This window comes from Amblyomma maculatum, chromosome 4, assembly GCF_055883805.1.
Source record: "Amblyomma maculatum isolate TAMU_Amacu chromosome 4, ASM5588380v1, whole genome shotgun sequence".
Lineage (NCBI taxonomy): Eukaryota > Metazoa > Arthropoda > Arachnida > Ixodida > Ixodidae > Amblyomma > Amblyomma maculatum.
Genome location: NC_139347.1, coordinates 102,571,871 through 102,583,090, shown reverse-complemented (window position 1 = coordinate 102,583,090; position 11,220 = coordinate 102,571,871). Strand labels below are relative to the sequence as shown.

The 11,220-nt window shown below is 48.7% G+C and overlaps 1 protein-coding gene across 1 annotated transcript in view; it reads right to left on the bottom strand.

Moving 5' to 3' along the window:
• Window positions 1–273: 273 nt before the first annotated feature.
• Window positions 274–11,220, bottom strand: part of LOC146191880 (disintegrin and metalloproteinase domain-containing protein 10-like) — a 46,535-nt gene continuing 35,588 nt past the window's right edge. Inside the window, exons 12-15 of the mRNA XM_084600387.1 lie at window positions 4,157–4,164; window positions 3,183–3,383; window positions 1,979–2,135; window positions 274–476 (exon numbers count right to left, since the gene is read on the bottom strand). Coding sequence (XP_084456513.1) covers window positions 1,980–2,135; window positions 3,183–3,383; window positions 4,157–4,164 — 365 coding nt within the window. The 3' untranslated portion in view covers window positions 274–476; window position 1,979. The remainder of the gene's footprint in view (window positions 477–1,978; window positions 2,136–3,182; window positions 3,384–4,156; window positions 4,165–11,220) is intronic.

The window sequence follows — 11,220 nt, the reverse complement described above, 5'->3', positions numbered from 1 at the left end:
TGCTATCTCAAATATTTGTTGAATGTAATGGCATCCTGTCATTGTTTTGTGCCACCGTTATTTCGTTCTCAATTCAACGCGTTAATCAAATATTTATATACAAGAAATCACCGCTTACGTGCGCACGTTGTGTCTACAGGTGCATGTCCTAAAACATTTTCTTTTTATTTCTGGGCGTCCTTTATGCAACAGCTATTACTAAGATTTTTGCTGGAGATATAGCAGGTCGCCAATGAGCAACGTACAGCCATTCGTGATTGAGCGCTAATCTGCAGGTTTAATAAGCGCAAAAACAACGAATATTTCAATCTATTTGCTCTTTAGATATAAATAAGAATAAGTCATTTTTTGTTTCTTTGAGAGCGCCCGTAAAATATGTGCTGAGAAATAACAGAAATATCATCCCCAGCACTGAAGAAATCGCTGAATGCACAGGCCCCAGTGCGAAGAGGGTCCACGCCAGCGTTCCAAAGACTCTGAAGAGAAAACGAAAAGAGTAACACGGGATCAACTTCGGTAAGAATTCTTTCGGTTCAGCTCTGAACCGAAATCAAGAACGAACGAAACGAGAAGAATTCTCGTTGCAACCACATTCGTAGCACACACACACACACACACACACACACACACACACACACACACACACACACACACACACACACACACACACACACACACACACACACACACACACACACACACACACACACACACACACACACACACACACACACACACACACACACACACACACACACACACACACACACACACACACACACACACACACACACACATACACACACGCATACACACCCATACACACTCACAAACACACACACAAACACGCACGCGCGCGCACATCGCTGTTTTGTAAACCTGCAAATTACGCATTCTCGTCCATAAAAACACCCGTGTCCTGAACATGTCTGTTCAGTTCATTTGCTTCACTTTACCGACTTGTTTCTATGCCCTTCTGTGCGGGTGTTTTCCCAGGCTAAGCAGGGTGAGGCGAACATACGCGCGAGCAAAATAAAACCTCACGATGTCCCTAAGGATAACGCAGTCGAGGTTTACATGAAAACTATTTAAAATCCGTCTACATGTCAATTATGTTCGTTTGACGACAGCAGCAAAACATTTCCTGTTACTATATATTTACTAATCATGGTTCAAATTCAGATAAGACCCAAAGAATAACGCTTCGCTTACCCTCCTTTTTAATCTGAAATTTGGCAAAACAGCAAGCACCAAAACAGGGCATGCGCAGGGTCCGACTGATGAGCTGAAGAAGGGGGCCGGGTTAAGTGGGCGAGAAGCCCGCTGTGGCCACCTTAAGCGGTGTGTGAATCAGGACCTTCCATAATACGCAATACATATTGGCTAAATTAGTTCAATATGTTGCTGTACAAAACTTCATGTCGGCCGAAGAGAAAGCTACGGATTTTCAGTGCATGGTCTTTTCGGCAGGGTGTACTATATTGTTGTGCTATAAGCACTTTGCGTCACTGTTCAGCAAGTGATCAAAATTTCTTCATAGTTTTTGGTGCGTGAAATTTCCTGCAAGAAACCCAAAAGACTATGCAATGACCACTGTCTGCAAACTGTTGGTACCCAAAATCTTCAGCTGTTTCATGTGTAACTAAAAAAAAAAAAAAGTCTTCCTTGGAGGCGCATAAATGAAAGAGTTCACCTTTAGCATTGCAGAATAAAACAGCTCCCATGAAAGTACCTAACACATGCAAAATCAACGATTCATTTCAAACTAACTGGACAGTTATAAAACTCATACACAGAGTAACACCCATCCAGCAGCCATTGCCATTTTCTAAGCATCCTCAACAAAGCTAGCAAGTTTCTACACAGTATACCTCTTGTTAATAAAAACAGCGCAAACAGGAAGACATATATGACAAGATAAAATGAAGCTATAAGACAAGCGCTGACTCAGTATACCCCTTTAAGCGGTAGTTCTCACCTTAGAGCCGCCACGGCTGCTTCAGCGTGTCCTTGAGCTTGTGCGCCGGCTTCTTGTTCGGGTTGCTGGTGGGCGTGTGGACGGCCAGGCAGCGGAAAGCCAGGATCATCAGCCACAGCGTACCCAAGGCCAGGAACGCCGAAAGCAGCGGGTGTAGCTGGAAGCGTCAACCAGTGCATAGAACAAACCAATGTGAGTACTGCCGTTAGCTCTGTCAATCACTGGTTTCGGAACAAGAAAAACACACTACACTCAAACAATGCAGGAGCTATCAAATAAGTTTATACAAAAATGCCATGCTCTACGGCACTTTATCCAGGACTGCTGTTTTGGTGATCTGTAGGGATTTTTATGCCGCTGCCGCGGCTGCTGCACCGAACAGATGGTTCGCTGTTGCTTCGGCCTCGCCGTGATTGCTTTGCTAGTCAGGCTGCTAAAGACAGGTGTCGGCGACAAGCTGCAGCAAGGAAGCGACAACGGGCACAAGAGACAGTGGAAGAACGTGAAGAACGTCGTGCTAAGCATCATGCGCAAGATGAAGCTCGGCGACTACGTTCTAGCGTTCCAAGTGCGTGCACCTCGTCGGCTACTAATGAACACATGACTACTCATGAACGCCGCAATGCCACCAAGCGAAGACAGCGCACTGAAGAATCGCCGGAATAACAGTCGTAACCATTGTGTGTCATGTGTTACTCTATAACCATACCATCGAACCACAAAAGCGTAGCCATACGGCCATTGCTAACGCAATTTACCAGGCTTAGCCAGAGCTAAGCCACTGCCAATTTTTGTTCATTTCGCGAGCTCCAATGCTCTCCCTTATATCCTAAATGAAGTTGTGGGGATACAAAGTCTACGAAACGTACGCGTCACCCTCCACAATCCCCCCTCCCCCCTCACTGCTGCATGTCTCATATCTGCGAAACGCTTGTCATATTTGTCGAGGCGATCAAATGGATTAACCATTCAGTCACTGGTCCAGTTCTACGTAACTCTTACTCCGCTATTATTGCTATACTTCCAGCAACTTTGTTTATCTCTAAATCACAAGCTTGATACTGAGTTAGCGTCCGAGTTTTTAACTTAGTGATGAGAGTGCCGCGTTGTGGCACACGTCTCATTTTACGAAGATTTGCAGCAGATGTGGCCAACCAAGCCATACCTCCTGATGCCATCCCTTTTTGGGAGTACTTTCTCGTACCGTGATAAACTCCTTGATCTTGTTGACGGACTGTTCGCCGAAAAAGATGCGCTGCAGGCGCGTCAGCGGTCCCTCAGCGTCCACGTCTCGGCACTTGCGGAACACGTCGCAGTAACCCCGCAGGCCGTTGCATGGCGCTCCTGGGGTCATCTTGGCCCCGCAGTGCGCCTTCATCTCCGGGAACTCGCATGCCGGTAGGCACTCGCCTATATCAGATGAAACGGGCGTTGCAGCAGAGGAGAGACACGCACCGCAAAGAGAACAGAAAAAATGCCGACAATGAAAGCAGTAATTTAGCAGAATATTACGTTGGGCTAGTTGGCTTTTCATACCGCAAAAGATCCGCATCAGCAAATTCGTTTTTTTATGGCACAATGAGATTGATTTTCTCGAGAATACTTGAAGGTTGTCTGTATCTCTGCGGGGTTTTATATCTTTTTACAGTTTGCAGTTGATGTCCATGTTCATCTCGCCCAACGGATTTACAACATTAACGCTGGCAGCTGGCGACCAAGACTGCGTAGTGGATCCTAATCCGCCCGCGAAGTGACCGTGTTTCCCCGTTAGGAGACGCGACCCTTTCAGGAGCATGGCTCGCAGTTCGATATATCGAATGTTCACTGAACTGAAGTTGGATAAAGGCGAACACCACTCCTATACTTTTGTATCGGGTTTACAAGGTGATATTCTGAGAGTTCGGTATAAACCATAATTTGATAATCTGGGTTCAATACATTCGGGTTCGACTATTTGTTTTCATTTCTTTGAGTGTTCCCAACCATCAAAGATTCTAGCGAATGAAACATTTAGTTGCAGGTCAGCGCTTCTCCTGTGCTCTCGTTTCTCTGGTCCGTCGTTTTCTGCGCTGTTTTATCATGAATGAAAGGAGGCAGCTTTGGCTGATCATTGTGAATATAATGGCACCCTCTCTTGCAAGGCCAGAAATCATCTCGGTAAATGCGTAAATATAGAACACCGCCTGCTTTGCTGCCCGGGAATCCCCATGAAACGGTAATGTGTTGACGCTCATGATCATCTGAAAGCGGCTTCATGAATTTCATGTGACGCAAGAAGCGCGCAGATTTATCTCGAATGATCGAAGTCATGCTCGACTGTTTCCACATTGCTCCAGATTGTTCTAGGTGCCTTTGGCGGTTTCACCTGTATGGTTCTTTGCCAGCTTTAAATTGAGCGTGGCCAAATGTAGCAATCTTAATGACCACCGAGCCCACTTGTTGCTATCACCGCAAGAACGTTGTTTTGTTCTTTGTTGGCGGCCAATCAAATATTTTGTTTCTTCAGGAAACATTTCGTAGTGTTTCTGACTCCTAGACCATATGGCGCTCGTGCCCCATGCGAAGGCTGTTTCGCAATCAGAAAAAAAAATTGAGTGAACCTACAATGATATTGAATGCTATGGAAACATGAGGGCATGTCCTTGCACTTTCATACCATCGACATCAGCCATCCGCAAACGTGAATGGAATAGGCTTTGTTTGCATAGTGTCTTCTTGCGGAAACAATGATTGCGTCGAGATATAAATACTGTGAGCACTGTGTGGCGCTTCATCTTCCACACGGCTGAACGTGCTGCTGCTTCTTCATCTTGCTCCCTCTTGTAGATACCCATCGTCATCGCGGAGTGTGTTTGGCTGCAGTGCGCGACCAAGGCTTCAGGTCTGCAATAAAGCCTGATCCCCCAAGTCCGACCTTCGCATTGCCTTACACGTGGTGGAGGTGCGCCTTGATTTCCCCGCTGCTTCGTCACCTGCATCCACCTGGAGCTTCGTTCTGGCCGCCGTTTGATCCCGACCACCATCGTCATGACTCAAGAGGGCCACTCCGCTATTCCGGCTTCTACCAACTCGACTCCAGCTCCCCTTGCCACTTGAAGTGTCAGTAGCCGCCAGCGCAACCCGCAAAGGTTCGCCGGTCTCCGCGGCGACGACGCTGATGACTGGCTCGACAGCTACGACCGGGTCAGTGCTTTCAACCGGTCGGACGATTCTCTTAAACTAATTAATGTGTCCTTTTATTTGACGGATGTGGCCAAAACGTGGTTCCTAAATCATGAATCGACGATTCCGGACTGGGCTACCTTTAAACAAAAGTTACGCCAGATTTTCTGCGCTCCTACTGTTCGCACGGAGTCCGCCAAGAAGAAGCTAGAAGCCCGACTTCAGCGGTCTAGTGAGACCTATACCTCTTATATAGAAGATGTCCTTGCACTTTGTCGGCGCATAAATGACACCATGCCTGAGGCCGAGCGGGTTCGGCACGTCCTTAAAGGTATTGGGCCACTCGCCTATAACGCCCTGGCCGTGCAGAACCCTACGACAATCGACGCCATCATATCTACTTGTCAACGCCTTGACGAACTACAGTCAGTACGCCTGCAGCCTGATCCGACTTCATTTGGTTTCACTACCGACGCTGACCTCCGTGCGCTTATTCGCGGATTAATTCGGGAAGAGCTCTCGGCTCAAGGTAATTTGTGCCGCCCTGCATCTGAGCCACATCCTTCAAGTGCCGGCCTACGTAGCATTATCAAAGAAGAGCTGACCTCAATGACCTATTCCCCCCCCCAACATCGGTCGCTCCTACCATCTGTCAGGTGCCAACGTACGCCCAGGTCACGTCCTTGCCTCCTGCAGTAGGAGCGCCTACGCCACCGGCGCCTACCACTGCTCATGTCGCTGCATTGGCACCACCTGCCGCGGCGCCGACATACTACCCCAACTGGCGCCCAGCCCGCCCTGTTTGTTATTACTGCGGGTACCGAGGCCATATTTTCCGCTTCTGTCGTCGCAGGCTCCTGAATGAACGCCGCGGCTACGACTCATTTGAAGCAGACTACCCTCCTCGCTTTTCCGGCTCTAACCACCGTTCATTCCCTGATTATCCCCGATGTTCATCACCCCGCCAGAGAGCCCCGCTCCGCCTGCTGGTTACAGGCCTTCGAGATGGCGTTCTCCTTCGCCTTTTCGCCGCTCAACCTCGCCTCTCCGTCAAGCTTCACTAACGACCCCCCGCCAATCGGAAAACTGACCACTGCAGTTTTAGGAGGGAAAACTGCACTCTTCGGCCATCCCAAAAATCCTCCGGAACGTCCCTGGAATATTATTTTAGTGTGGGTTGAAGGTTTATCTGTTGAGGCTTTGGTTGACACGGGCGCCGCTGTTTCTGTGATACACACTGACTTGTGCTCCCGCTTGCGAAAAGTGAAAACGCCTTATGATGGACCTGAACTCCGTGGAGCTGATGGTGCAATAATTCAGCCTTTTGCTAAGTGTACTGAGCGAGTTTTTGTTGATGGTGTCCGCCACCATGTACAATTTGCCGTGATGTCACCGTGCGCTCCCCCAATTATTTTAGGCTGGGATTTTCTATCTGCCGCATCAGCCAGCATTTCGTGTCGCGACAGGGTCATTTACATGAACGAGAGCGATCCGTCTTCTGAACTTCCCGAGCCCCGTCATCGCCTGCTTGCCGCTACTAACTCAGTGTTGCCCCCTGGATGCGAACAACTTGTCGCGCTTACTTCTGCTGACATTGATAACGGAGATGGGCTAATCGTGCCTTCTGATCACCATCTGACCCGTGGAATCGCGCTACCACCAAGTCTTGTTCGGTTTGAGCATGGCACAGCGCTTGTCGCTGCTTCGAACACTTCCCCAGAGCCCATTGTGCTGACTAAAGGGACATGTTTTCCTTGTGCCCTGGACATTCACCCGGTATCCCTCACCACCCTTACCGCCCCCTCTTCCTCACCAGCAGCTTCTTCCGATGCTTCTCTCTGTGTTCTCTTTGGCACCATCAATCCTGACCTTCCTGCGACTCACCGCCAAGCTTTGCAGGAATTACTTCGAAAACACCAAGCCTCCTTTGATGTCACTTCTCCGACCTTGGGCCGAACGTCTTCTGCACAGCACCGCATTATTACAGAAGGTACTTCTATTGTTAGCCGCCGCCCTTACCGTGTTTCCTTATCAGAACGTAAAATCATAGAAGATAATGTGAATGATATGCTCCGGCGAGACATTATTCGGCCCTCAGCTAGCCCCTGGTCATCTCCGGTCGTCTTGGTCAAAAAAAAAAAGGATGGGTCCGTGCGTTTTTGCGTTTATTACCACGCACTTAACAAAGTCCCTCGAAAAGATGTTTACCTTATGCCACGAATTGACGACTCCCTCGACTGTCTTCAGGGCGCCGAATATTTCTCCACTTTGGATTTGCGTTCCGGTTACTGGCAGATACCGATGCACGAAGCCGACAAAGAAAAAACCGCATTCTCTACTCCCGATGGGCTTTACGAATTCAATGTCATGCCTTTTGGACTTTGTAATGCCCCCACTACGTTTGAGCGCATGATTGACACTGTTCTTAGAGGACTTAAGTGGAAAACATGCTTGTGCTATCTGGACGACATAGTTATTTTCTCTGCGACGTTTTCTGATCATTTATGCCGCCTTGATCAAGTATTAACGTGCCTGGCATCCGCCGGTCTCCAGCTGAACACAAAAAAGTGTAATTTCGCCAAGAAAGAAATCAAGATCCTGGGCCACCTCGTCAGCCGCGATAGCATTCGACCCGACCCTGACAAGCTTGCTGCAGTTTTGAACTTTGCACGCCATCAGCGGACTAAGGAACTACGCAGTTTCCTTGGCCTGTCTTCGTACTTTCGCCGTTTCATTCGCAATTTCGCTACCATTGCTGCACCGCTCCACCGCCTCCTTACCGACCGTACTACTTTCAATTGGTCCAAAGAATGTGAAAACGCTTTCCAAACCCTAAAGAATGCCCTCACTTCGGACCCTGTTCTCGCTCACTTCGACGACACTGCTGCCACCATTCTCCACACCGATGCCAGCAGCCTCGGTATCGGCGCCGTACTTCTGCAACGTGATACCACTTCTCGGGAAAAGGTAATTGCGTTTGCCAGTTGAACTCTAACACCAGCGGAACGCAACTACACCATCACTGAGCAAGAGTGCCTCGCCGTCGTTTGGGCAGTTCAGAAATTCCGCCCCTACCTCTACAGCCGCCATTTCACGATCGTTACAGATCACCACGCTCTGTGCTGGTTATCAACCCTCAAAAATTTGACTGGACGCCTGAGCCGTTGGATTCTGCGTTTGCAGGAATACCACTTCGATGTCATATTCAAATCGGGTCGCAAACATCGAGATACCGATGCTCTTTCCCGCTGCTCGCTCCCAGAATCACCACCTAGTGCTTCTTCGCGCCTTCCTGCGTGCACCCTCGACGTCCCAATGTCGTCCAGAGCTCCAACCACCACCTGTGCTACTCCTGCCGCTGCTCCAGATCGCTACGCCATTATTTCACACCAGCGAGCAGATCCCTACTGTCTTTCCTTAATCAACCTTCTCACCGGTGCTACTCACCCTCCTACCGCTGCGCAGGATGCGCAGGCAACTCCAAAAGTTCACACTTGACAACGGCGTGCTCTCCCGTTATATTTATTGCTCTGAAGGCACCCGTTGGGTCCCCATTATACCGAGATCGCTTCGAACCCGTATCCTGGCGGCTTTCCACGATGATGCCACAGCCGGTCACTTAGGCTTTCATAAAACTTACCACCGCGTGAAAACCCGTTTCTTCTGGCCAGGCCTCGCCTCAAGTGTGGCAAAATACGTCGCCTCTTGTCTGCCATGTCAGCGCCGCAAACGGCCCACTTCTCCTCCTGCTGGCCTACTACAGCCGCTACCTTGCCCTGCTACTCCTTTTGTCGTTGTTGGCATAGATTTATACGGGTCACTCCCATTGTCCGCACGAGGTAATCGCTGGATCGTCACCGCCGTCGACCACCTAACACGCTATGCGGAGACCGCTGCCCTGCCTAATGGCTCTGCACATGAGGTCGCGACCTTCTTTTTGGAATCGCTCGTACTGTGCCATGGGGCCCCTCAAGTGCTTCTCAGCGATCGTGGTCGGGCATTTCTGTCGACGATTGTAGCCAAAGTTATTGAGGCCTCAACCACACATCACAAATTGACCTCCAGCTATCACCCGCAGACCAATGGGTTGACTGAGCGGTTCCACCGCACGCTTTCTGACATGTAGCCTATATACGTCGACCAAGACCACCGAAACTGGGACGTAATACTTCCTTTTGTTACGTTCGCCTACAATACGGCTGTACAGCGGACCACAAGTTACACCCCGTTTTTCTTCGTTTACGGCCGTTCTCCCGCTACCCTTCTTGACGCCTCTTTCCTTTCTACACATGCCAGTTCCTCATCCTCTCTTCCTGACCAGTTCCTTTCCCGAGTGGCCAAATCTCGCCGGCTTGCTCGCGTCAACACGGAAGCTAGCCAGGAAGACCGCAAGTTCCACTATGATGCAACCCATCGCCAAGTTTCGTTCCGTCCCGGCGACGGGGTGTTACTTTGGACCCCATTACGCACTCCTGGCCTTTGTGACAAGTTACAGCACCGTTACATTGGTCCTTACACAGTTCTTGCAAAAACCTCCCCGGTCAGCTATCGCGTCTCCCCTGTTTACCCTCCTCCGGACTGTCGTCACCGTGGCACGGAAGTTGTCCACGTTTCACGTATGAAACCTTTTATTCGGCGCAATCCTGCGGACTTATTCAACTGCGCGGGCGAAATAGTGTGAGCACTGTGTGGCGCTTCATCTTCCACACGGCTGAACGTGCTGCTTCAGCTTCATCCTGCTCCTTCTTGTAGATACCCATCGTCATCGCGGAGTGTGTTTGGCTGCAGTGCGCGACCAAGGCTTCAGGTCTGCAATAAAGCCTGATCCCCCAAGTCCGACCTTCGCGTTGCCTTACAATACCATCACTTTATAGGAAGCGCCTTTAGCACAAAAAATATATTTTTTTAATGAAATGGCAGGTTGAAAAAAAGTGACAAGGCATAAAAAATTTTTTCGGTTGTAGTCTGCACATGGGGCACATAAGCCCCCATTGTTTTCAGGTGAAGTATAATATTATGCAAATAATTCTGTTGAGTTTCGTTCTGAATTAATGCAGTGAAATAAAAATCTTCCGTGAATTTGAAATTGCTTGCTTAAGTTAAAGTTTCTAGAGCCAGAACAAACAATTGCACATTCCGAAGAACCGAAGTAAATGCTAGAATAGTTCCTAGAGGAATTTGTTTCACAATGCTGAAAACACCACGCACATGTTGCGTGTTCGGCAATCTAGACAACAAGGAATCATTTCCCACTGACCTAGAATATTTAAGTTCATCATTGGCAACCTCTTAAACTGGGACAGTTCGCCTGTGCTTATCTTCACAGTTTGGTAGAGCACACTGTCAGGTGACAAAACGATTCAGTTGCTGCATACTGATTAATCACCCCCGCTGATTTTATCATTGCGCTTTGCAGATTTTTACTTGGCTGCATCCTGATACAGAAAGAAAGCAACGAGTCCTTGTCGGTTCGCCACAATGCAGCTGCCTATAAGCATAACAAAAATAAAGCGGATACTAAACCCCGAAGTATTGCGCGTGAAAGCATGCAGGTGTAGGACATGGCAATAATTGCAGTGTCCGATGTTTCGGGCACAGAATATCCGCAATTCTGTTCAAGATAACGACAATAACTGATGGGCACTCGTTGGTCGGTCCCTTCTTGTACTCTAGCCTAGTGCCGTTGCACTGTTGTACTCGAAAACTGTTCAAGCTAAGCATTTTGTTCAAGAAGCAGTACGTTATTGCTCAGGGAAAAGTCGACTGTAAGGTACAATGCAGTATGCTGAGGTTCGTTCAACAAAAATGCCTTTGAATCGACTCGAACAAGGCTTCGCGGGAGCTTCCGACAATTTTTTTTTCTGTTCTCCTCTGTAATGTACTCTGTAGCCTAGCGGTAAAGTAATGAAATAATAATTTTCAAGTGATATTTCACTACATTTTTCGCCCTTGCCCATCGAGGTGCGCAGTGGTGCTCACTTGTCACCAAAATTGTCAAGTGATTAATAAGATCGATAGGATCAACATGAAGCCTAATGAGAGCAACACTTGTCATTATCTCGGTTGAGGTCGTTCTCGGT